Genomic DNA, 27,874 nt, shown 5'->3' with positions numbered 1-27,874 from the left:
GATTAAACAGGATAGAAATGGCTATATCAGTATATTAGGATTTATTTATCTAAAAAGATTCATATCCTATACCCCTTCTGTTTTTAAAAATAAACATGGGAGCACCAGGATGAAAAGATAAAATGTTGAAAGAACTAAATAGTTAAAAAAAAAGGGACAATAGTATTTTGGAAATGAGTGGTTATATTTCTGGTTACTACAATGATTAGGGGCTGCTCTAGGGGTGGGATGCTGGATGACCAGGACTGAATTGCACATGTCTGGACTGCCAAAAATTGTTCCATACTCCACATATCACTCATATGTCCTGCTGGGCAGTCATATAAATGAAAAATCTATAATTAAATGAGCTTAGAAACTGACTCCATTGCATGTATTTTTTTACAAAGTATTTTTTGCACACTTTTCACAATTTTGCACAGTTTTCAAGACTTTAACTACTAGAACCAATTGTCCAAATCTTTTTGTTCCTTTTTATGGCTGCACTTGAAGCATATGGAAGTTCCCAAGGCAGGGGCTGAATTGGAGCTACAGCTGCTGGCCTACACCACAACCACGGCAACACCAGATCCAAGGCCCATCTGTGACCTATGCTGCGGTTTGTGGTGATGCCAGATCCTTAACCCACTGAGTAAGGCTAGGGATCAAACTCACATCCTGACAGAGACTATGTTGGGTTCTTAACCCACTGAGCCACATAGCGTATCCCTATGATTACCTTTCCATTTGGGAGTTTCCTAAGAGGCATTTACCATTTTGGGAAATTATATCATCACTGGTGCTATGGTCTGAATATTTGCGTCCTGCCCCTAAATTCCAATGTGGAAACCTAACTCCTAATGCGATGGTAGGACGTAAGGCTGCTGGGAGGCGATCAGGTCATGAAGAAGTAGTCCTATGAATGGGATTAGGGCTGTAGAAAGGACACCCGAGACCTCCTTTCCACGATGTGAGCACACAGTCAGAAACGGCTGTCTCAGAACCAGAAAGCAGGTCCTCACCAGAAATTAAGTCTGCCAGCGCCTGGATCTTAGATTTCAGCTTCCAGAACTGTGAGAAATTTCTATTGTTTATAAACCATCCAATCTGTGGTATTCTGTTATAACAATCTGAACTAAGAGAACTATCAATACCATTCTTGGACCTGAGTTCACCAAACAAATCATTTATATATCGGTCTGCAGTTTTTGCTGCAGGATTCAGGGTTATTTACATATAACCTGAATACATCATTATGTCATGTCATACTCCACAGCCAAGCCCAGACATTACCATTAGAAAAACATTTTAAAAATGCTCTTTTATGTTTAGTGAGGATATTATATAGATTTTAGAAATTATCTGTATAGAAAAAGACTGTTAGAAAAAGAAAAAACTAGTAAAATCCAAATAAAGTGTGGAGTTTAGTTAGGAGTACTGTCCCAGTGTTTGCTTCTTAGTTTTCGCAAATGTATTATAATAATGTAAGATGTAAACAGTAGGGGAAACAAGGCAAGGGGTACACAGGCAATTTCTTTACCATCTTTGCAACTTTTCCGTAAATCTAAAACTTTCTAATAAAGAGGTTATTTTTTAAAAGTTTACCTTCAGAGATGCATGGAGATTTCAAATCTGGAAAACTGTCCCTTTTTGTGTAAATATCAGTTTTTTAGGTTTAATAACTGAACTAGATGTTTTCATATGTCAATGGTGGTTAAATATTAGCAAGTTCACGTGGTTCATCCCAGATCAGTTTGGGTCGAGTTTACTGGACTGTGTTACAAAGTTGAGACTAAATGCACCTTTCATTTTCAGAAATAAAAAAGAGAAAGAAGTTGAATTCCTTTGCACATGCTCCTCCCCTTCCTGGCAAATTCTCCCCATGGTTATATCATGTTATATCTGATTTTAATTTAAGGCTAGTGAAGGAAGGTGTTACTAAATATTTATTATTGAAAAAGGAGTACTGAGTTTGGATGGTTGAAAACCATTAAACTAAACAAAGCATTAATAAGCAGAAGAGACAGAATACTGCACAGTTTATCTTCAAAGCTTACACCCAATTCCTATGAAGGAAAGACTAAAAAGGAACAAACACTATTTGCAACCCTTCCTTTATGATAGTTTTCTTTCCTTTGTCATAAAGTGGTATCTTATGAAGCACTTCCATCAGTGGATCAATCTATGAGTGAAAATACATTGTGAAAGAGGATGCAAAAGAACAATTTTGTGTTTTTGCAGAGAGCCTATGAAGTTCTTGAATACGTTCAGCTTCTGAGAAAACACGTTAAGGGGAGAAACGCGACATTCGTGAAAACAAATATCTGGAAAAGCAATGAATAGGTTTAGCATAAAATAAATCACTCACCTGCGCACAAATCTGATGCATGACGTGACCAAATTCATGGAAGTAAGTCCTCACCTCATCGTGTCTCAGGAGAGAGGGACGACCTGCTCGTGGCTGTGAGAAGTTCACCACGAGGGCAGCCACAGACATCATGCGGCTCCCATCAGGCAGGAGGCAGCCAGGCTGGAGACCAAAGCAGGCTGCATGGTTGTATTTTCCTTCCCTAAGAACCAGAGCACAGTGGAGAAACATTCTTCTTTAGCAACAATACTGCCTGGCGTCTCTTAGTCATTAAATCAAATATTTTCTAACAGAAGTTTCTTTGAAACATTTAATTCACCTTTTATAGAGTCAGTCAATCTTTTGTTGAAATGGAAAAACAAAGAAAAACCCACTATCACTTGTTATGAGTTATGTTTCCAAGTTTTCTTTTGTTGAAAAATCTTTTTTTAAAAATTATTATTATTATTTTTAAGGGCCACACCCTTGGCATATGGAGGGTCTCAGGCTAGGGGTCCAACTGGAACTATAGCTGCCAGTCTACACCACAGTCACAGCCATGTGGGATCCAAGCTGTGTCTATGACCTACACCACAGCACACAGCAACGCTGGAGCCTTAACCCACTGAGTGAGGCCAGGGATCGAACCTGCATCCTCATCCATACTAGTCCATTTGTTTCCGTGGAGCCATGACGGGGACTTTGAAAAATCTTAATGTAAGAATTAAGACTATATGCCGCAAATGGAATACAGCTGACTGATTTATTTTAATGAGCTCCTGCTTTTCTTCTTCAAAGATAGAGTCATTAAATGCCACAAAGTGTTGAAGCAAAAGGGAGATAAAAGATAGTTTGACTAGGTAGTTTCTCTTTAAGATTAAACCTGATTAAAAAAAAAAAACTGATAAAAACTAAAACTCAGACAATAAGGTAGTTCCTTTTATTCAAGGAAGGAAGAATCAGTACTCATAATTAAATGAGCTCCTTTTATAAACTAAACAGGCTTTTTTGGGAAACAGAGTTCTTTTAGTTAGCTTGGGAAAAGCATAAATTATACTATAAAGTTGTCTATTCTAGGAGAACATGATTATCAGTGATAGTCTCTCCAAAACCTGTGGGGCCATTAGACTTTATTACAGGAGTAGATTTCCTCCTTTTTTTGGGGGGGCTTTGAAGACTAAAGCACACTTAGGAGTTCCTGTCGTGGCACAGCAGAAACGAATCCGACTAGGAAACATGAGGTTACGGGTTCGATCCCTGGCCTTGCTCAGTGGGTTAAGGATCTGGCATTGCTGTGAGCTGTGGTGTAGGTCACAGACATGGCTTGGATCTGGCGTTGCTGTGGTTCTGGCGTAGGCTGGTGGCTACAGATCCGATTAGACCCCTAGCCTGGGAACCTCCATATGCTGCAAGTGCGGCCCTAAAAAAAGACAAAAAGAGAGGAAAAAAAAAAAAAAAGACTAAAGCACATTCAAATTTGGTGTGGATTTTTTAGTTTGATGTTTTGATTTGATTTGTACATCTTTTTCTGAATTATTTCTTCTTGGTGACACATTACTCTCAGTTTTTTTTTTTTTTTTTTTTTTCTCCTGCTGATGCTGTTCAGATTAAACAAAAACAAACTAGCCTTTTTACCACTTCCTATGAAAATGTAGAAAACTGAAATGGACATTGCTCCTATTCTTACAACAACTTGATGGACAAGCTGTAAATCACAACTTTTCTTGAACCCATCAGAATGTGAAGGTTGAAGGGCAACCAACCTATAATCTAAGATAGGCGCCTTCAGGAGAGAGAGAAAGGAAACAAGCATTTTTCTTACCTGGGGCAGACAGTGCAGACAACAGTAAGAGAATTTTAACACACTGCTAAAGACAGACGGTGGACCAGCCAAAAAAGGGAACCATTAGGAGTTGCTGGATAAGGAAAATTTAAAAAAATTTTTATTATAGTTGATTTACAATGTTCTGTCAGATAAGGGAAATTCTGCATGCATTTGCAGGGTTTTCTCCCTCAGACCTCACTGGGTACACACAAAAAAGACAGGGGCAAGATAAGAGCCTGAAAAAGAATCGGTGCCAACCCAGGCCTGCTGGAAGGAAGTATTGCCTAGATCTTTTTCACCTCTTTCCTAGAGAACATTGAGCCTTGAACTTCTAGTGATAGGGCAACAAAATCTGTTGCCCTAAGAGCATTGGTAAAAACCCACTGCCACTGGGGGACGGTAATAGGAAAAAACCTCTCTACTCCTGAAGGAAGGGCATGAAAACATCCTTGGCCTAGACCCACAGCTGAGGGTGGGGCAGTATCACTGGATAGGCCCATTCCTAAGACCCAGGGACTCAGAGCCTACTTAAGGCTGACCCTTAATCAGAACAAGAGAAAAGTCTCTCCCCTATCCAGGCTAACAGGCATCTAGTAACAAATAATAGCAATCTACTGCTCTGAGAGCAACAAGAGCATGAAGAGACCAGCTCTAAGGCATAGTGCAAATGGAAGACCTAAAATTGAGAGTATAACAGACACTGAGGAAAACTCTAGCAAAAGCCCTGATCCTAAACATATACAGGGATCTGAGGCTTTGGGTCCACTGAAGTTAAACAAAACAACAAATCGCAAACTCAGCTCAACTACTAGAGTCAAACACTCATATTAAAGGCCTAGCAGAAGTAAATATGTACCGGCTATTGGGTACAAAAAATATTTACCTTAATCTTTCTATAAATACGTAAGATGTTTGACCTAAAAAATTTTTTTTACACCATATGAAGATGTAAGAAAAAAAAGAACAGTACATCAAGAAGCAAAGAGAGCAAAAAAATTGACTCAGATATGACAAAGATATTGGAGCAATCAGAGTGTTGAACATAACTAAAACTGTTAAATGTTAAAGATTCTGGAGGAAAAAGTAGACATTATGTACAGTCAGGTGGAAAATTTTGGCAGAGTTGGAAACTTTGAGATAAAATGAAAATGCTAGAAATAAAAAGCACAGTAATGGAGATGAAGAATGCCTTTGATAGTCTCATTAGATACTTGCCCTAGCCAAGGAAAGAATCATTGCACCAAAAGATAGGCCAATTGAAGCCACCCTAAAATACAAAGATGTTTAAAAGCATCCCCCTGCCCCAAGAACAGAGAATCAAGAGCCACAGGACAATACAAAATGATTTACTATATATATAACTGGAATTTCAGAATAGAGAACACAATAGAAGAAATATTTGAATCACTGAGAATCTTCCAAATTTAATGACACTAAACCCCAAATCCAACTATTTCAGAGAACATCAAGGAAGCCAAATACAAAACAAACAACCAACCAGAAAAAAAGGAAGGTAAAAAATTTAATCCCATATGACTAAGTGTATAGAACTGCTGAAAAATAAGAACAAAGAGAAAATCCTGAAGGCAGTAAGAGGAAAAGCACACATTATATATACAAGGACAAAGATAAGAATCACAGCCAATCTCTTGTCAGAAACTATGAAAGTGAGAAGACAACGGAATGCCATCTTTAAAGTGCTGATAGAAAATTCCTGTAAACCCAGAATCCTATGAATAGTAGAAGTATATTTTACAAAAAAAAGAAAAATAAAGACTTTCTCAAACAATAACTGGTATTATACATTACCAACAAACTAGAACGACAAGAAATTTTAAACAAGTTGTCCAGGCAGAAAGGATATATAATACCACTCTAAATTTGTGTCAACAAAACAGTTAGTGCTAAAAATATAATAAATTAAGATAGATTACAACTTATTTATTTTGAATTGCTCTGAATAACAGCTATTTAAATCAATGATATTAACAATGTGGAAGTTGCCACTGTGTATCAGTGGTAATGAGCATGACTAGCATTCATGAGGATGCAGGTTCGATCCCTGGCTTTGCTTCAGTAGGTTAAGAATCTGGTGTTGCCATGAGCTATGGTGTAGGTCCCAGATGTGGCTCAGGTCCTATGTTCCTCAGCTGTGGCGTAAGTCGGCAGCTATAGCTCTGATTAAACCTCCAGCCAGGGAACTTCCACATGCCACATGTGTGGCTCTAAAAAGCCAAAAAAATAAGTAAATAAATAAAATACAAATAACATTAACAATGCATTGGGTGTCACAGCATATGTGAAAGTAGTATGTAGGCCAACAACAGCACAAATGATAAGAAATATAAGTTTGAAGGTAGACATGATTAAAGACGTACACTTTAAAACCTTAGGCAACCAATAAAAAAATTAAAAGGAAATATAAATAATAAGCCAAGAGTAGACAAAAATATATCATTAAAAATCCTATCGGCCCATAAGAAGTCAGAAAAGGAGGGAAAAGCATAGATGGGAAAAATAGTAAGATGGTAGATTGTAATACAATCATGTTAATACTTAATATTAAGTGTAAATGTTCTAAGCACACTGATTAAAATGGGTTATTACAATGGATAAAAAAAGAAAGCACCAACCACAGTGTCTATAAGAAACCCACTATAAATAAAAAGTGAAAGATAGGTAAAAAGTTAAAAGATGGAAAAAGATACACTATGTAAGTGCTAATCATGGCTACAGTAATAGCAGACAAATAGAATAAGGCAAATTATTGAGAAAATAAGGAACATCATATAATGATAAAGGGGCCACTTCTCTAAGTAGATATAACCATTCTAAATATATATATATATATAAAAGCAGAGCTTCAAAACACACAAAGCAAAAGCTAATAGAAGTGAAAGGAGAAATAGACAAATTATTTAGAGACTTCATTCCTCTCTCAGTAATTGACTGAATAGGCCAAGAGAAAATCAATTTGGATGCAGAAAATCTGAACAACACTACCAATCATCTTCACATAATTGACACTTACAGTACTCAAATGCACATGGGACACTCACCACAACTAATGATATGTTGGCCATAAAATATATCATACCATTTTAAAAGAATTTAAATACTATAAAGTATATTCTCCAACAATAACACAACCAGACGGGAAATAACAGAAGGCTACCTAGAAAATAGCCAAATAGTTGGAAATTAAAAATATATTTCTATAGTTAACTGTTCTTTGACAAAAGGACAAAGGCTATACAACAGAGCACAGACAGTTTTCAACAAATGGTGCTGGAACAGCTGGACACCACATGCAAAAAAATGAGTCTAGACACAGGCCTTACATGCTTCATAAAAACTCACTCTAAAATGGATCACAGACCTAAATATAAAATGCAAAACCACAAAATGCCCAGTATATAACACAGGAGGAAATCCAGATGACCCTGGGTTTGACAATGACTTTTTAGAAGCAACACCAAAGGCACAATCCAAGAAAGAAAAAAAAATCAATAAGCTAGATTTCATTAAAATGAAAATTTTATGCTCTGAGAAAGACACTGTCAAGAAAATGAGAAGACCAGCCACAGGCTGAGAGGAAATATTTGCAAAAGAAACATCTGATAAAAGACTGTTATCCAAAATATATGAAGAATTCTTAACACTCACCCATTAAAAAAACAATATCAAAGGAGATACAAAATGGTAATTAAGTATATGAAAAGTTGTTTCACCTCATATATCATCAGGGAAATGCAAATTAAAATGAGATATAGGAGTTCCCATTGTGGTGCAGTGGAAACAAATCCGACTAGGAGCCATGAGGTTGTGGGTTCAATCCCTGGTCTCGTTCAATGGGTTAAGGATTGGGCGTTGCCGTGAGCTGTGGTGTAGGTCACAGACTCGGCTTGGATGTGCCGTTGCTGTGGCTGTGGTGTAGGACAGCAGTGTAGCATAGGCCGGCAGGTGTAGCTCCGATTCAGCCCCTAGCCTGGGAACCTCCATATGCTGCAGGTGCGGCCCTAAAAAGACAAACACAAAACAAACAAACAAACAAAAAAAACGAGATATCACTATACACCTACTAGAATGACCAAAATCCAGAACACTGACAACACCAAATGTTGACAAGTATGTGGAGCAATAGATACTCTCATTCATCGCTGGTTGGAATGCAAAATGGGACATCCACTCTGGAAGTTTTGTGGCTTATAGGTAGTTCCCATTGCGGCACAGTGGAAATAAATCCAACAAGTAAACATGAGGATGCAGGATCAATCCCTGGCCTCACTCAGTGGGTCGGGCATCCAGTGTTGCCGTGAGCTGTAGTGTAGGTTGCAGATGTGGCTCGGATCTCACGTTGCTGTGGCTTTGGCTTAGGCTGGCAGCTGTAGCTCAGATGCAGCCTGTAGCTTGGGAACTTCCAAATGCTGCAGGTGCGGCCCTAAAAAGCAAACGAAACAAGACACTAAAAACATACTCTTACACAACCTAGTGATTGCACTCACTGGTACCTATCCAAAGGGCCTGAAACCTTATGGTTACACAAAAACCTGCACATGGATGTTCATAACACCATTATTCATAACTGCCGAAACTTGGAAGCAAACAGGATGCCCTTTAGTAGATGAATGGATAAATAAACTGTGGTACATCTAGGCAATGTAATATTAGTCAGTGCTAAAAAGAAAAGATGAGCAATCAAGCTATGAAAAGACATGGAGGAGTCTTAAATGCATAATGCTAAATCAAAGAAGCCAATCTGAAAAGGCTACACAGTGTATGATTCCAACCATTCGACATTTCAGAAAAGGCAAAACTATGGAGAAACTAGTAAGATCAGTGGTTGCCAGGGGTTGGGGTGGTGAGGGAAAGGATGAAGAGGCAGAACATAGAGGATTTTTAGGGCAATGTATTATACTATAATGGTAGACACATGTTACATATGTTTTTCCAAATTCACAATAAGTATAACATCAGGAGTGAACCCAAAGGTAATTTGAGTAATAATGATGTGTCGATGTAGGTTAATCAATTGTTAACAAACATATCACTCTGGCGGGGAATGTTAATCACAGGGGAAACTATGCATGTATGAGGGCAGAGAGGATATGGGAAATCTCTGTACTTCATGCTCATTTTGCTATGAACCTAAAACTGCTCTAAAAGATAAAGTCTATTTAAAATAAATAAAAGTTAAGTAAAAAGTAAAAGTAAAAATAAAGAAACAACATCAGGAATTCCCGCTGTGATTCAGTGGGTTAAGAACCTGACTAGTATCCATGAGGATGTGGGTTTAATACCTGGCCTCCTTTAGTGGGTTAAGGATCCCACATTGCTGCAAGCTGCAGCACAGGTTGCAAATGGAGCTCAGATCTGGCATTGCTGTGGCTGTGGCATAGGCTGGCAGCTGCAGCTTTGATCTGATGCCTGGCCTGGGAACTTCCATATGCCACAGGGGCGGCCTTTTAAAAAGAAGAAGAAGAAGAAGAAGAAGACGAAGAAACAACAACCAAGAACTGCCCAGGCTGTGCTAGGAGTGAGCAGGGACATGGGAAAGGAAGGCTGACATGAGAAGGGACAGGGAGACAAACTGTGGATATGTACACCAGAAACTGTGCACTGACTTTGGTAACATTTTCAGCCAGCCCAGCCTCTGGATGTTCAATCAGTGCTTCTGAAGTGACTTCATGTAGTTAGACTGAGTTGCATAAACAGGTAAACAGAAAAGTAATCTGGGAAGGGTTTATCCTGCTATATTTTATACTTCTTAGTCTATTATGAAATGCCTAAGACTTTCTACCAACTTAAAAATCAGTGCCATTAAGGGATATTTATCTCTCCTTTTTGAATCAAACTTCATTTATTTCATTTTAAAGGTTTTCTTATCCTGTAATTACGTCTTTTTATATTTTGTTTATAACATGATGGTGATTTTGAAAGATATTCTTGGAGTTCCCATCATGGCTCGGTGGTTAATGAACCAGACTAGCATCCATGAGGACTTGGGTTTGATCCCTGGTCTCGCTCAGTGGGTTAAGAATCTGGTGTTGCCGTAAGCTGTGGTGTAGGTCGAAGATGTGGCTCAGATCCCGTGTTGCTGTGGCTGTGGCTGGCAACTACAGCTCTGATTGGACGCCTAGCCTGGGAAACTCTGTATGCTGAGGGTGCAGCCCTAAAGAGACAAAAAGACAAAAAAAAAAAAAAAAAAAAAAGATGTTCTCACCTGGCAATCTTATGTTGGAATTATGAGAGTGTTTCTCTGCTTTTTTTTTTTTTTTTTTTCTGTTGAGAATCTCAGCATTTGGTGAATAAAAATTGGAAAATGATTAAAAAAAGAAACTGATTTTTCCAAAACCTAATACAAATGTCCTTCTTTGTCAGGGAGACAGAGAGGACAACTTAATTTATCTCACTTTTTTTGAAGCAAACATGTCAGGTGACAGAAAGTGAATATTAATGAGGTTACTACCCTCACAAAATAGCATTCTCTGGTCCCCATACTTGAGGGCTGGTAGCAATGGCCAGATATTTGAGTGTGAAAGACGCTAGTTCTATCTGGCAGAGAAAGGATTGGGTAGCATAGATTGCTATCTTTGACCATGGAAAGATAATCTGGGGACAGCTATAGGAGACTCCAATGTTGAAGGATTTCCCCTGAAAGAATACTTGGCCTAAAAGTGTATCTCAACACTTTTCAATTAAAAATAGACTTATCTATACGTGACATGGGTTTATTTTTAGATCATATCAGAAGTGAAAGTAAGGGAATTCCTGTTGTGTCTCAGTGATAATGAACCCAACCAGTTTCCATGAGGATGCGGTTCATCCCTGGCCCTGCTCAGTGGGTTAAGGATCTGGCATTGCCCGAGAAGTGCAGTGTAGGTCACAGAGGCAGCACAGATCGTGCATTGCTGTGGCTGTGGTGTAGGCTGGCAGCTGCAGCTCCAATTTGACTCCTAGCTCAGGAATGAGAACGTCTATATGTTGCAGGTGTGGCCCTAAAAAGCAAAAAAAAAAAAAAAAAAAAAAAAAAGAGAGAGAGAGAGAGAGAGAAAGAAAAGCTCCAGAATTTTAAGAAAATACTTAAAAACAAAAAAAGAAGTGAAAGTAAGTCTATAATGCATTGAGATATGGCACTGCTGCCTCCAGTCTGGTTGATAATAGTTATCTAGCCTCCTTCCCAAAGTCACCACCAATCAGTAGATAATGAACTTTATGTGCTGCAGATTTAGGGAGATGCTATAATTTCCTCTGGCCTATTTAGTAAAATGGATTATTGATTGTAACAAGCTGGCTTTGTTTTAGAAAGCAGCCTACAGAGAAAGTAATCCAAATCCTTTCATGTCTGTTGAAACTGCAGAGTCCATAGATACTACATGCTACCAGCAGTAATAATAGTATTTTAAATTCTTACCACTGATGGAATGCCCAGGCTGGTGATTAGCATATATAGGCTAACGCACAAAACAGGAAAGGAAATATCAGTCCCTTATTATAAAGGTGGAAATAGAGACTCATAAAGGTTATGTCATTCAGGCATGGTAACTCAAGTTTGGCCGACTGCCAAGATTTTTGTTATTCCTTTATACTGTGCTGCCTTGCAGCCAGACTAAAGGGAGTGGTCACAGATTTGAGTACTGGCAGACAGGTCATTTGAATAATAAATATTCTGAGGTCATTTTAAATTAAATGCAGTACACAAATTAGATGACGAAGATGATGATGATGACAGCAGCTCACATTTACTAAGCACCTGCTGTGTGCTGGGCGGTCTTCTAAACGCTTTGCATGTAATTAACCATTTTAGTCCTCACAATAACCTTACAAAGGAGGTATGACTGATATTTCCATTTTACAGGACCTTAATATAGGTAAGGAAACTGAGGTAAAGAGAAATTAAGTAACTTCCCTAGGAAGTGATGAAGTCAGACATAATGGCTTTAGAGCCCACATTTTAAATCCCTTTACTAGGAAACACATATGAGAATTATGAATGACAAGAGTCTCAAATGGGGTAGGAGGTGAATCCCCAAGGTCCCTTCCAACAATGTGATCCTCAGTACCTTGGATAGAGGTCCAAGTAGAACTGTCCTAATACTTCTCCTGTGGCTTTATCCTTCACCGTGTACAGGGTAACACTTTTATTCCAAACATGAGCATCTGTCACTTGCTCAAAGGAGAGTCCCAACAACTCCTGATAGATGTTCAGCAAGCCTTCAGTGACCACTTCAATTGGGAAGTATTCCTTGAGGATCTCTTGGTCCACAGAGTACTTGAGTTCTTCTGTCTGAGTCATATAGTAATGTAGATCCCAGGCATTGATTTTGCCATCATATTCAAAACCTTTCTCTTCACATTCCTTTTTCTTCAAATTCAAAATGAACTCTCGTTCTGCCTCACCCAAGGGTTTTAATTTCTGGCTTAAATCATCTGTAATGGAAGAGAAAAAAGTTAGCAGTCTCTTGGGACCAAGCATATGTGCACATACCACCAGTATTTTAGCCTGGTCCTTCCTCCTTTGTCAAGCCCCATACGAATAAATCAGGAGAAAAGAAGGAAGGGAGGAGGGCAGGAGGGAGAGAGAGAGGGAAGCACGCCTTATTATGTCAGCACTGCTGTTCTCTTCAGGCTAATTTATTCCATGGCTCCTCACTCTCCTTTTTTTCTGTACCACCCAAACCAGCCCACAACTTCCATCCAGCATCAACAAAGCTGAAGTTCATCTCAGATAAATCTGACTCAAGAATGTTATAATTCAGGGGATGAAGCGATAGTGAAACTAAACTCAGGTACATGATTATTCTTCAGTGAGGTCAGGCGCCTCTGAGAGGTAGTGATTCAGATCTGTGGTCAGAGAGACTAAGAACTGCTCCATGCCTCTGACAGCCCTGGCTTTAGTTTGTCATGACCACATTTTCACAGAGAAGGTCTATTTGTACACAGCAGGTCTACTTTTAGGGTGGATACTGCAATTTAATACTCTGGTAAGTTTCTGACTATGTCACTGTATATGGTTGAAGGAACATGCTTTGATTATGTATCCCTTTACCATAATTTGTTATTCTCCATAATTAGATAAAACATGTGGGCTTTCTAAGGGACAAGGCAGTTTGGGAAGCGATCCCACAGTATGAGGTGAGGCAGCAGCCTAGGGAGTTCCATGAAACAAAAAGAAGACACTCATGGAAGATACAGAGAGAGAAAATTCTGATTAGGTCTGTGAAAAATATGTGAATACAGATGGGAATGAATATGCCAATTTTACATCAGAGGGACAACTACTTTTAAAAATTAAGTTAATGGGGTATTATTAAGGAAAATGTCAGTATATGCAGTCACCACGAAAGGAAACATTCTCACCAAACCTGTTAACCCCCTGAGCTATTCTCTTGTATGAAATACATCAGAATATACGGCAATTACTGGCTCACATCTCAGTTGCTTCTACTCTGTGGAAAATTCATTGAGGAAAGAATCTTACCTTCTTTCTTTCTCTAGTCTAACCATGCACCATACTGCCTAGTACAGGTTAGTTATTTCATAAATGTCTCATGAATGAATAAATGAATCATATGATAACAAATAGCTATTATTTATGGAGCACTTAGTACATGTCATATACAATGTTAGCATATACATTAATAATTCAAGGTATAGCCAATGAGAACACCGTGGATCAAATTTCAGGCTAAATATTGATTTTTAACAATTATTAATAATCTTCAACTTAAGCTAATAAAATTACACACTAGTTGTTCAAGGTGAATAGTCTGAAAGGCGTCAATGAGTATGTAAAAAAAAAAATCATACTGTGGTAAACTTTGATTAAGGAAGATTAAAACAAACAAAAATTAGTGTCTTCACAATGGCTATGTTAATCAATTATTTCCACTAAAATGAAAGAGAAAGCCAGAGTGACTATTGGAATAGTGACATCTGAGATATGCTAAGGGTGACAGAGTGAGTACCAATGACTAAATGTCATGGACATAAGAACCATGGTTTTAAAAAGATTAATGAGAAAGTGATTTTAAATGAATGTGGTTATAGTGACTAGCTAACAGTTTTGATGCATATTATTTTAGATTACTTTTATATAATATAAAATATTCTGGAATATAAAACATTTTTTTGTTTTTATATGCTCTATTTTCATTTATGTCCTATATGTCAGCTTATTTCATACGAATTAATAAGCAATCATAATCTAACAAACACCTAGTGACAGTGAACAAAGCCAACGAGTTAATACTCTCTATAGGTCCCTAGATGTCTTGTTAGGAATTAATATAAAAATTCCCAGCAAGGAATTCCCATCGTGGCTCAGTGGTTAACGAATCCGACTAGGAACCATGAAGTTGCGGGTTTGATCCCTGGCCTTGTTCAGTGGGTTAAGGATCCGGCGTTGCCGTGAGCTGTGGTGTAGGTTGCAGACGCGGCTCGGATCCTGTGTTGCTGTGGCTCTGGCGTAGGCCAGTGGCTACAGCTCCGATTCGACTCCTAGCCTGGGAATTTCCACATGCCGTGGGAGTGGCCCAAGAAATGGCAAAAAGACAAAAAAAAAAAAAAAAAAAAAAATTCCCAGCAAGATGCAGATAGACTATTTTAATAACCCTTAGGACCAAGCACAATAACTAACACATAGTAGGTGACTAACACATTTCTCTTGAATGAAAAACAGAATGTTTTCAAGGACATATTAAATTCTGAGGCCCTCTGGCACGTTGGTACCATGAAAACAGTCATGGAAAAAAAGAAATGGAAATGTACAAGGGACTAAGAAAGAAGGGACTAACCTAGAAAGGCTGTCACATGGTGTGTACTCTTCGCAGTGTTCATCTCAAGGACAAAGTCAGCATGTGTGCTGTAGCCCAGTAGTTTGGCTACTTTGGCCCGCAGTGGGAGTAGCTCCTGCAGGATTATGGTGTTTTCCTAGAAATAAACAACAACAACAAAAATCACAACAAAGGTTAATAATTAACTGGATTCAAAGCACCAAACAGAAGAGTTACAGTATTTTAAGGTTGGTACAACTGTCAAATATTTTTAGACCATCTCAACTTCTAACAAGTTATTCTATTTCAGTGTTTCAGACATTTTTTTTGGATTCATGATTGATTTTTTTTCTGAAATAACTGACTTTTTAAACTTCAGGAGGTAGCTATGAGGGTTCTAAAAAATTTCAGATACTGTTAACTTAGGGTAAAAATATATTCTCTTTTTTTTTGTCTTTTTAAGGCCACAGCTGTGATATATAGAAGTTCTCAGGCTAGGGATAGAATCGGAGCTGCAGCTGCTGGCCTACACCACAGCCACAGCCACAGCAATCCCAGATTCAAGCCGTGTCTGTGACCTACACCACAGCTCATGGCAATGCCAGTTCCTTAACCCACTGAGCGGGACTAGGGATCGAATCCACATCCTCACGGATACTAGTCAGGTTCGTTACCGCTGAGCCACAACAGGAACTCCTAAAAATATATTCTTAAGGACTTTAGATTCCTTAAATGTGATTCCATATTAATCTCCTTGACAGACTACATCAAATATTGGTATTTACATTTTTATTTAATTGTGGTAAGATATATATAATATAAAATTTACCACTTTAACTTCACACTCCTAAGTATGGCTATTTAGGAAAACAAGGAAAATAGTAAGTGCTGGTGAGGATGTGGAAAATGTGGAAGATTTGTACATTGCTGATGAGAATGTAAAATGGTGTAGCTGTTGCAGAAAACAGTATGATGATTTCTCACAAAATTAAATCCAGTATTACCATATGATCCAGCAATTATATTTCTGGACATGTATCCCAAAGAAGTGGAAGCACGGACTCAAACAGATATTTGTATACTCATGTTCACTGCAGCACTGTTCATAACAGCTGAATGGTACAAGCAACCCAAACATCCATCAATGGATGAACAGATAAAGAAAATTTGGTATTTACATACAATGGGATATTAGTCAGCCTTAAAAGGGAAAGAAACTTTGACATATCCTAAATCATAGATAACTTAGAAGACATTATGCTAAGTGAAATGTGTCAGTCACAAAAGGATAATTACTGTCTGATTCCACTTATAGGAGGTTCCTAAAGTAGTCAGATGTATGGAGACAGAGTAGAATGGTGTGTGCCAGGGGCTGGGGGGTGGGGGAAGTGGGGAGTTAATTTTTATTGGGTGCAGCATTTCAGTTGGGAAAGAGAAAAAGCTCTGGAGAGGCAAGGTGGCGATGGGTGCACAACAACTAAATATACCCTCATGCCATGGAACTCTAGACTTAAAAATGTTTTAGGGATTTTTCTCAAATTATTACAAACATATGTATATATATTATTTCTATTAAAATGCAAATAATGATATTGCTTTATTGTTTTCTTAATAATAAAGGAAAAATAATCTCCTAGAAAAAATAGAGAAAAACTGCTATTAAATCATCAAATTATTTATAGACATGCTTCTAACGAAGGTCACTCTGTATTAGACTACCAGGGTTCAAAATCTGGCTTTACCCTTCACTAGCTGTCTGACCACTGGCAAGCCCTTTAATCTTCCTAAGGCTTAAGTTTTCTCATCTGCAAGATGTAGACAGTAAAAGGTGCTACATCATAGCATGATCATGAAGATTCAAGTGAGGATATAAGTAAAGGCCATTGAAAAATGCCTGGCGCAAGAGCAAATACCACACAATTATATGTTAAAGTTATTATTGTTATTATTATTATTTGCTGTGCCTATGGCATATGGAAATTCCCAGGCCAAACCTGAGCTACTGCAGTGACAATGCCAGATCCTTAACCCCTTGTGCCACAAGAGAACTCCTACTAGAATGGAAACATGGATGTGAAAAACACATAATACAATTTTCCAAGTTCTAAAGTTAACTAATTTGATCTCTTGGCTTAGACCATGGTGGAAAATAATAAAAGAGAGTGTGTGTGTGCGTGTGTGTGCATGTGTGTGTGTGTATAATTGGGTTACTTCACTGCACAGCAGAAATTGGCACAACACTGTAAATCAGCTATACTTTGATAAAAAAAAGGTAGCATAAAAAATAAAGTTAACTAGTTTGAGTCTTTCACTTTTTCAGTTTCTCTAGACCTTCTCCTTAGACTGCCAATTTTGTCCCAAAGTCAATTCCCCTATTCTTCCTTTTTTTTTTTTTAAACTTTTTAGGGCTGCAACTACGGCATATGGAAGTTCCCAGGGTAGGGATTGAATCAGAGCTGCAGCTGCTAGCCTACACCACGGCCACAGCAAAGAGGGATTCAAGCTGCATCTGTGACCTATGCAGCTCCTCTCAACACTGGATCCTGGACTCACTGAGTGAGGCCAGGAATTGAACCCACATCTTCATGGATACTAGTTGGGTTTGTTTCCACTGTGCCACAAGGGGAACTCCCTCACCCCCAACCACCATTCTTCCTTTTAGTTATAGAATTCTCTGAGTTTTTGCTGGACACATGGTCACCCAACTACCTTTTCCACACTTCCTTTTAAAAAATTTTTTAAAAATGTTTTTTTTTTTTTAAAGAGTTCCCTTCATGGCTCAGCAGATAATGAACCCAACTAGGATCCATGAGGATGCAAGTTTGATCCCTGATCTCGCTCAGTGGGTTGGCGATCTGGCATTGCTGCAAGCTGTGGTGTAGGTCACAAACATGGCTTGGATATGGTGGCATAGGCTAGCAGCCGTAGCTCTGATTTGACCCCCAGCCTGGGAACTTCCATATGGTGCAGGTGCAGCTCTAAAAAGCAAAAAGAAAAAAAAGATTTTTATTTTTTTCCATTATAGTTGGTTTACAGCGTTCCATCAATTTTCTACTGTACAGCAAAGTGATCCAGTCATACACACATACATACATTCTTTTTCTTATATGATCCTCCATCATGCTCCATCACAAGTGACTAGATATAGTTCCCAGTGCTAATCAACAGGACTTCATTGCTCTTTCCCACACTTTCTTAAGGCAGGTTGTGACCATGTGATACACAATGAACAATGAAATGTGAATGAGCTGATGAATGAAATTTTGGGATCGTCTCTTTATAGATGCTTGCCTTGCTAGCTGTGAACTGAAGATGACAACAATGACCTTGGAAGCTATATATGGACGATGGCAGGGCTGTCCTTCAGTTCTGGACCACTCACCTCTGTACTGCTGGTTGCAAGAGAAAACAAACAAACAAACAAAACCTTAACAGCAAAAAGAGGGAGTCCATGTTGTGGCTCAGCGAAAACGAATCTGACTAGCATCCATGAGGACTCCGGTTTGATCCCTGGCCTTGCTCAGTGGGTTAAGGCTCTGGAGTTGCTGTGGCTGTGGTGTAGGCGGGCAGCTACAGCTCCAATTCGATCCCTAGCCTGGGAACCTCGTATGCTGCGGGTGTAGTTCTAAAAAGACCAAAAAAAAAAAAAAAAAGGTGTAATAAAAACAGACCATGGTCAAGAAGAGCAGACCTGGGGTTCCCAAAGGGAAAAGGGGGAGGGAGTGGGATGGATGGGCATTTTGGGGGTTTTCTGTATGCAAACTGTTATATTTAGAATGGATAGGCAATTGAATTCTACTGTTACAGCACAGAGAATGTGTGTGATTGGGTCACTTTGAGGTACAAAAGAACTTGACAAAACACCGTAATTAAACTATAGTTTAATAATAATAATAAATAAAAAGTTAAAGAGAGTGTAGTAAAACACATCTAATACAACCTATACCCTTTATAGCCGTTTTTTTTTAAGGGTCCAATTCAATGGCACCAACCACTGCTGTGCAATCATTACCATTATCTGTTCCCAAGACTTTCCTAACACCTTAAACAGAAACTTAAGTACCCATTAAGTAATAATTCCCCAGTTTCCCTAACCCCTGGAAACTCCTAATCCTTTCTGAAGAAAAATAACTTTTTATCTTATCTGAGTCACTCTTGGTTGACTTTGTAGAGTTCTTTAACCTGTACACTACTACCCAGAGACCAACTTCAGGAATAAGGTGTTGCTATGACAAAAATGAAAAATGTGCAGGAATCGAAAATGAGGACACAGACACTGTTAACTGGGAAGCTGGTAATCCTCATTATATCATGGATAACATTTGTTAAAATTGTTGCCTGCTGTAACTTGGAAGGCAGGCCAATTACCTACCAAGTCTTAGCTCTAGGGGAATTGTTTGGGAAAACTCATACTGTTGGTTGTGTTTGCTGGTATTTGCTGCTTTCAGAAAGATTACATAAGAGAGAATTGTTCCATTTGCAAAGATGGAGGGAAAAGAGTTATGCTAACAGAGGTTCTGCCCATGGCCCCCAATCTGGGCTTCAGATAACTGGAAGAGGCAAAGGCTCTTAACATCAGGAGAAAAGCTTGTCACTCTGCATTACTGAGCTATGAAGACTAGACTGAGAATGATGCCCTCCTGCTCAAGCCTACTTTTCAGGGGGCCTGAGGCAGACTCTATTAACTGAGGGAAAGCAGAAAGGACAGCGTACAGGAGTCCGTATGTAAGAAAGGACCTTGCAGGTTGAAGGACTATGACCAAAAATGGTTTTGGTGTTATTTTATCATGAACCTGATTGGAAACAGACAAGAAACCTATTAAGTTTTCTGAGGGAATTTTATTACAAAAATATCAAAAGCCTGGCTTTCAAAAGCAACCCTCAGGCTTCAAACTGCCATCAGCAGGAATCTATACCAGCAGCTGCCCAGGACATGGTCATGGAGGGTAATGAAAGGTAATGAATGGAGGGTAAGAAAGAATTCCCTGCAGGCAAAACCAGGGGCCACTGGAGTACAATTGCTAAAGGAATTCCTGCTAGAAAACGACCTAAGCAATTCCAAAGGGCTATCCCAGGAGATTCACCAGAGCTCAGAATCCTAACAATTCCTGCCAAATTGTTTCTGAAAATTGGTATGAACCTGCTATGTTTCCCATTCTTTCCCTTTCCAATTGGGAGTCTTTAGGGTGGTTTTCTGTTCCTATTCTACCACTGTGTGTGTGTGTGTTGGCGGTGAGTGTGTCAGACAACTTTTCTTCCCTTTCAAAGGGGACCAGATCATGAGAAGTGTAACTGAGGAGGACTGTGGAGCACTCAGAGATCCTGGTCTTCAAACTATAGGCAGTAGGTGGTTGGGATCTGACATATGAATGGGTTCTGCGTGGGAAGAAAAAGGGGCTAGTGACTACTTGGATAGCCAGAGAGGCAGATTGTAGTGGAGCTGGCTAGTTCACTTTTATATTTTTTTATTTTTATAGCTGCATCCACGGCATATGGATGTTCCTGGGCCAGGGACTGAACATGAGCCACAACTGCAACCTATGTACAGCTGTGGTAATGCTGGATCCTTAACCCACTGTGCTGGGCCAGGGATCAAACCTGCACCTCTACAGTAGTCCGAGCCCTTGTGGTCAGATTCTTAACCCACTGTGCCACAGCAAGAACTCCAGGTCAGTTGAATCTTAAAATTCATTTTTAATTTTCCCTTTTTTCTTTTAGTAACAAAATTCCCCTCAGCTGAGCACATAGCTGTCAAGTGCCTTCCCTGCAGCTGGATATAGTTATATGATGAAATTTGGGTCAATGGGATGTGAATGGAGTTGATGCATGCCATTTCCAGGTCTTCTTCTTAAAGAAGCTTGCTCTGTATTTTATTTTCCCTCTTCCTAATAGGCTGTAAAAGGGTGACAACAGGAATGGCCTTGAAGTCATTTGTTGAGGAGAGAGAGGTACCCCACCAGCCCTGGACTGTGGACTCAAAAAAGGATAAAATTTTCTGTTTTCATTAACCCATTCTATTTGTTTTAGAACAGCCAGACCAAGCAGGTTGCCAACGAAAAAGGAAAAAGCTAAGCCTTGTAAGTCTGAGCAATCAGGAGGCTTACTGTTCACACAAACAGGGATGATCAAATAGGAATCAGCCTGTGAGCTAACTTCACCCTGATAAACAAAACAAACACTATTCTTAAAATCTTCCATAGAAACAAAAGAAACACAAACACTCAGAGTACCTCTTTGCACCTTGTATTAAAAGCCATTTCCATTTTCCTTCTGGTTTCAGGGATACAACATTTCTTCATGACAGGAAAATAGTGTGGATATTTTAAGGTAATTTTATACTTGTTGTCATCTGTCTTTTCTAAACTGTCAATGAAATCATCAGGAAGAGCACCTGCAAAAAATCATTATCTCATACATCAATTTTTCCACTCATTACTGTCTTATGCAGTACTGGCACGGTGCCTTAAAGAAGCTCTAGGAATTTTGTGGAGTAACTGAAATTCAAGTAAATTAATGACAATCCTTATAATATCACTTTGATGTTATTGAAATGGGGGTGGCAGAGGACAAGTGGCCTAGGAGATGGAAATTCAAAATATGAACAGGCTTCACTGCACTTGTACAGATGGCATTTTGATGGAGACCAGGCAGAATTAAGCCAACAAACAAACAAACCAACCCAGAATAGGAGAAGAAACTAGTTTAGGTAGAGGACATTGTGAGGCAAAATAAGATTTTAAAGCACTGAAGGCTGTTAAACATCAGCATGAGTTACCAAGAGAAACTACGCAGTTTCTCCTGGACTGTCTGCAGAAACAGCATACTTTCATAGAGCCTAAAATCTGGGCCTGATTTGATTGTGGTTTTTTTTGTAGAAGGGGTGGGGTCCTGTGGAAGGTATATTTTTTAAAGAATTCTTTTAACTATGATTTGGCAAACTGTGAGGTGACATTATTTGCCTAAATTATGTGAGTTTAATAAAAAAAAAAATAACAAACTTTTACCAAGTTCAGCCTTGGAAAATACAAGGAAGGTATCGTCCTCATTGAGGTTTTTGTTGAAGTCAATACATAGCTCACTCATTCTTTTCTTCATTGCTTTGATTTCCTGAAACAAAGATATAAATACAGGATTTTAACAATAAAATGAAACTGTCATTTTAATTGTCATCAGTCAAGTAAGGCTCTTGTTTATATGAAGGTTGGCTTTTGTACAAAACCCTCAGGAAGTACTTTCTTAGAGGGGTGCTTGCTAAAATGGTTTTGTGTAATGTTATATGCTGTGTCCATGAGTGTCTGTCGGTAACACATACAAAAAGGCAATCCTGGTAATGTGTTAGAAATGAGGTGTAAATTTTAAGCATATTCAGGAGGCATGGTCAAAGCAGAGTCTGGCCCATTGTACACACAAAGGAAGTAGTTGCTGAGTTAATGAATGAATCAAATAGCCTGTAAATAATTAACATATTTCTAATCTTTTCCAGTTCGAAATTCTAATTTAGTAAATCAGTATTAGGTGCTGAACTAAGCCAAGAGATAAGAATTGAGTAATTAATTCCATGGTTCCTTTGGAAAACAGGATAGGCCCTAGTTTTATGGGCCCTAACATTTATATAAAAAATATTAGGTGGGAGATCAAAGGAAGCAATAAGGAGGAAACCACAAGAAAACACATGAGTTAATTTATTAACATGTCTCACTCTTCTAAAAATGTTGGAAAATAAAATTACATAAATCACACAAAGGGTGCTTCTGACTATAAGCATCAGCATCACCTGGGAACTCGTTAGAAATGCCAAATTCCTGAGATCCACACCAAACCTACTGAAAAACAAACTCAAAGGAGGTGGGGCCATGTATAAACAGAGTTTTAACAAGCCCTCCAGTTAATTCCGATGCCCACTAAATTTGGGAGTGCTGACCTAACACATCCCATTCAGTGTTGTTTTTGGACATTGTGGTTGCCTCCCCAACTGCTATTCTACTTCTCCCTCACCCTACATCAGCCACGTAGTTCAGGAGGAACCAGATCCTATCTAAAGCTCCAGGAGTGCAACCTCAGAGCCAGGCAGGTAATCCCATCCTCACTGCAGCAGTGACTGGTTCAGGTATCCCAGGCCTGGCATTTCCCCTGAGTCAAGGGGGGATCGAAGATTACACATATGATCCAATTTGGGCCATTAAGACACAAGGGGAGGTTGGATGGGGGCTTTTCTATATCCTTTTGGATGGTGGGATTTTTAGATTTGTAGCCCTATTAGTAAATAAAAGGAAGCCAACATTTGGATAACTAACAGTGAAGGAGACAGAGTGGAGAACCAGAAAAAAATCAGATGGCCAATGACTCACAGAACATCTGGACCAAACTAACTCATGAACCTCAACTACTTCTCAACCTTTTAGTTATACAAACAAATAAGACTCTTCTATTTCAACAGGGTTTTATTTATAAATAAATATTTTATTTATATTTGACCAATATAATGTTCATGAAACAGAAATGATGACCTATCAGGAAGGCAAAGGGTCAGGTAAGTGAGATCAGTCACATTTCTCCTGTAGTCAGGATGAAGAGGTTACAAGGTATTCCAAGAGCATTCTGGTGGGAGGAAGGAAGGTGCCCGTATCTCAGGGGTGCCTTCACTTGTATCTACCATGCTGACATCACTCAGTTTCAATGTCTTTCAAACTTGTTTCCAGTTCTTCTGGCTAGAAGAATAACCTGGAAATAAATCATCGGATATATTTCCTATCCAAAACAATGAGCTAATTCTGTGATGGCTTTTACTTCTGAAACTGGAAGATTTGACTGGTATTAGACAAAAAAGAAAGTTTGAGAAGCTAATCTTTCCTCCTTTAAGGGTCATATGTTAATCACAGGCTGTTCCATTCCAAAATACTAGTTTTAAAACTCTCCACCATAAGGATTTTACTACCAGTGCCCTTTCTCTGTATGAACAAGACAGTAAGAACACAAATCAACTATTAAGATGTGAACTAGAGGAGTTCCCATCATGGCTCAGTGGAAACAAATCAGACTAGGAACCATGAGGTTTCGGGTTCGATTTCTGGCCTTGCAGTGGGTTAAAAAGATCCGGCGTTGCTGTGAGCTGCAGTGTAGGTCACAGACGCGGCTCGGATCTGGTGTTGCTGTGGCTCTGGCGTAGGCTGGCAGCAACAGCTCTGATTAGACCCCTAGCCTGGGAATCTCCATATGCCACAGGTACAGACCTCAAAAGACAAAAAAAGAGAAAAAAAAGATATGAACTATTTATCAGGGAATGCACAATATAGTGGAGAAAATAAACCCAGCACACATGAAACAAATAAAACCTGGACAGGATTAAAAAGCAATTAAATCATCAGTTGTTGGCCAGTCATTGTAAGGTTAATAGGACCTGGGGAATTTAAAATCACTGACTACCAAATGCATTGTAAATGGATTTATATTATAGGCTATTTCCCATGTCACAAATATGTGTTTCCCTATTTCCTGTTTTTGTTGTTGTTGTGTTTCATTTTATTTATCCTTTTCTTTTCGAACAAGAAAAGGACACAAACTCACATTCTGTACTTGTTCCGGAAGATGGAGCCCATTCCTTTTTCCCATTTTAACTGATTTTTCTAAGTATCTTCTGGCTTCAGGCTTGATCTTCCCCAAATCACAGGTCTCCTGAAATTAAAGAGTGTGACAATCTCTTTCGTTGCTGGTACAGCAGTGCACAGGTAAATGATAAACTCCAAAGCCAAAGCAAAATTTATTCATCATCACTGTTGGGCTATGAAGCGCATAGGTGATTATGAGGCAGGCCCTTTTGAAGACCTAATTTCTTTCATGCTTTAGTGAGCTTCTGCTCATTTAAAACAGAAAAAATTAAATAAATAAAAAGCTAACCAGAATTCTCTTGCCTTGCATCAGAATCGTGTGCCTGTACCACTTGAAAATGTGATAATAAAAACCCTTGCATAATCTCATTCTTTATGACTGAGTGGTCTTTTTCACAAAACATAATTCTTATCCTAAATCACCTGGATTTAATTTTCTATCACCTGCTAACCTGGTTCCACTTGAGAGGCAGGAAGAGAAATAATGGGCAACTTCTACACAAATGGAGAGTAGGATTCTTTTGCCAACATACCAAACAAGGACAGCTGGATAGAACTGCAGCAAAAGCCTTCAGGCATTTCCAAAATGCCTTACTGTCATTTGGTAAGAGAGAAGGAGGGACCACAGCAAGCTGCATATGAACAAGTATTTAGGGAAAATGAGTCAGCCCTGCACAAAGAGGAGGAAAGCTGGACAGTATATGTGAACCTGCATGCAGCAATGCCAACAACACTCACTCAAGAGGACGGGATGGAGGGCCCTGGTGGAGAGTGGAAAATTCCCCTCGCCACAGCAAGGTGATAAACACACCAGATGTTTCTTCAAAACAGGTGGCAGAATATACATGTTACGTGTGGGTGCCTGGTCAGTTTGTGGTTCCTGGGAGGAAACAGGCTCCAGAAAGATTTGGCAGGTGAACAGGGTTCAGTCTGGTTGAGAGCCAATGAGGGACTTCTGTCTTTAGAGTCTTAGAGCCTTCTCAGCCTTGAAGACCCACACTGGTTGCACTCTCTCTCCATAAAGACTTGGACTGTTCATGCAGAGCTTTATTTTTCCTACCTAATTAGATCTTTAAAAAGGACTGTGCTTAGCTTTACAGCTTGCATTTTATAAACTGTTGGTAAAGAGTTCTTGTAATAGTTCTGTAATTTTTTACCTTCCTGTTGCAGCATGTAAGTAGAGAGTCGTATTTTAATTGAGGGTACTACTTAATACAATAATCTTTATCTCAGTTTACCTACCAATAAGTAATGTTGTGTCATAGTGCTAAGGCACTTGTTGTGCATACATGACTCACAGTTTCCTCTGAGTTCATTTTCAGTAGATGCCGAGTATAGTTAGACTCTGTTTTCCATAATAACCCCTTATATGTCCTTGGAGACTTTCTGAGCTGACGTGAATGGAGTTGGAACCCTCCCTAGCTGGTAGTGGCACACGCTGGGATCCTGCCAACAGGTGCCTGCAGTGGCAAGAAACCCAGAATGGCTCAGGAGATAGTTGGGTTGTGGGCTGACTCCCTCAGAGATAGCCAGCAGTTCAAATCAGTGGTCATATGAATGTGATTAACTTGGATTGACTGAGGCTGGCTTTGAAAGCGCCAGGAAGTCCATCCTGAGGTACGGGGCATGGCAACAAGAGTCTCCACACAAGACAATACTGGAAGTTTTAAGGCTTAGGAGAATCTAGGCAAGAGCTATGTGTACTAGGTGAGAGGGGAAAAAAATCCCTGGTGAGAAGGGGCTGGCAACGGCTGGGAACCCAGTGAAGGACCCAAGTGAGCAGGCTGAGATCCATAGCAGACCCTGCCACCTGAGCACTGGGCTGAGGCAGAAGCAGGGCTCATAGCTGGACAGCAGCCTGGATTCTTGGGTTCCTGGGGTTCATCTGTTCGCATTTGGTCCTGAGCTTAGGACAGAGGCTCATCACAAGCCTCACCTCTGATGTAAGCAGAATCCTTACTCCAGTGCTTAATCAGGACAAGCTCTCATAAAAGGTGGGCCTGGACTTGCCATATCTGAGAGTAGGAGGGCTGCTACTTCAGAAACCCTGCAAGTGTATTTGGCTTAGTAAGTGCAGAACTCCTGGTCTAGATTAGGTAAAACTCCTTGTCCCCCCAGATGGGTAATCCAAGTGTAAACAGGTAGAAGGATATTTTGAGAAAAATCATCCCTGAATTAGGTCTAACCAAATAGGACTAAATTACCTGTACTGAAATATCTGACTTAACCACACAAAAGATACCTAACAAAATCTGATCCAATTATATAACCTGACACCCTTTACGAGTTAGACTCTGAGGTCTCAAGAAACCTCCGGAGGTCTCTGGAGGCGTTCGGCACTTCTAAAATGTGCTTCTGGAGTTCCCGTCGTGGCTCAGTGGTTAACGAATCTGACTAGGAACCATGAGGTTGCAGGTTCGATCCCTGGCCTTGCTCAGTGGGTTAAGCATCCGGCGTTGCCGTTGAGCTGTGGTGTGGGTCACAGACGTGGCTCAGATCCCACATGGCTGTGGCTCTGGTGGCCGGTGGCTACAGCTCCGATTAGACCCCTAGCCTGAGAACCTCCATATGCTGCGGGAGTGGCCCTAGAAAAGGCAATAAATAAATAAAATGCGCTTCTACAGCACATTCCTGTCCCAAAGCTGATCATAAGAATATTCTCTCTTAGAATCTCCAGGCAAGGTCAGAATTACTGCCCAGGGATTTTCTAAGAGGGACTCAGCCAACACTTCGAGACTGCTCTGCCACAGTTGCATCTTCCTTCCTGAAAAAGAATTTAATCCCTTTGAGTCTGAACCTGGTCTCAGGCTTCTTTAGGTGAAGTTTCTCCTCTTTGTGGGAGGAGCGCAGGGGTGGAGGCTAAAATTCTCTGAAGTAATTTTCAAATGCATAGAATCTGACAGCAGGGAATTTTATTTTTAACTCTGTGGTGATGAGATTTAGATTTCCCCACTTCCTCCTGTAACTCAGAGCTTTTATATAAAAGTGTGAATGCACGCACACACACACACACGTTCTTACAAGTATGCTTATATAGTCATTTCACAGAAAAGAAAACTGAGGTTAAATGACTTCCTCAATATCACATAGCTGTTTAGTGGTAAAAATGGGGATACAAATAAATTCTTTTATATTCGCAGTGTCTTTCCTTTGTTTTCTATTTTTTCCCCCAATCACTTGTATTTACTGTCAGGTTTCTATCCTCCTGTTGTGAAGAGGACATTCTTAGGCAGCTGCCTGCACTCTGGACAGGAGGGCTGCAAAAAGGCCTGCTTGCTGACTACTAACTCAATAGGCTATCACAAGATTCTCTGCTTTTGAGCACTATTTACAATAGCCAAGA

The 27,874-nt window shown here is 39.5% G+C and overlaps 1 protein-coding gene across 15 annotated transcripts in view; it reads right to left on the bottom strand.

Moving 5' to 3' along the window:
* Positions 1-27,874, bottom strand: part of NLN (neurolysin) — a 108,948-nt gene that overhangs the window by 25,703 nt on the left and 55,371 nt on the right. For all 15 annotated transcript variants that reach the window (XM_085001611.1, XM_005672488.4, XM_085001612.1 and 12 more), the window contains 6 exon segments: positions 24,491-24,598; positions 21,931-22,033; positions 21,157-21,317; positions 14,948-15,083; positions 12,215-12,581; positions 2,348-2,549 (listed from right to left, as the gene is read on the bottom strand). In XM_085001611.1, the coding sequence (XP_084857737.1) occupies positions 2,348-2,549; positions 12,215-12,581; positions 14,948-15,083; positions 21,157-21,317; positions 21,931-22,033; positions 24,491-24,598 (1,077 nt within the window).

This window comes from Sus scrofa, chromosome 16 (assembly GCF_054392235.1).
Source record: "Sus scrofa isolate SSC_HxYL_T2T_F1_AM1 chromosome 16, Sscrofa_HxYL_maternal_Yorkshire_Landrace_v2.0, whole genome shotgun sequence".
In the NCBI taxonomy this organism is placed as follows: domain Eukaryota; kingdom Metazoa; phylum Chordata; class Mammalia; order Artiodactyla; family Suidae; genus Sus; species Sus scrofa.
Note: the sequence above shows the minus strand (reverse complement) of the source record. Positions and strands in the feature narration are given on the sequence as shown.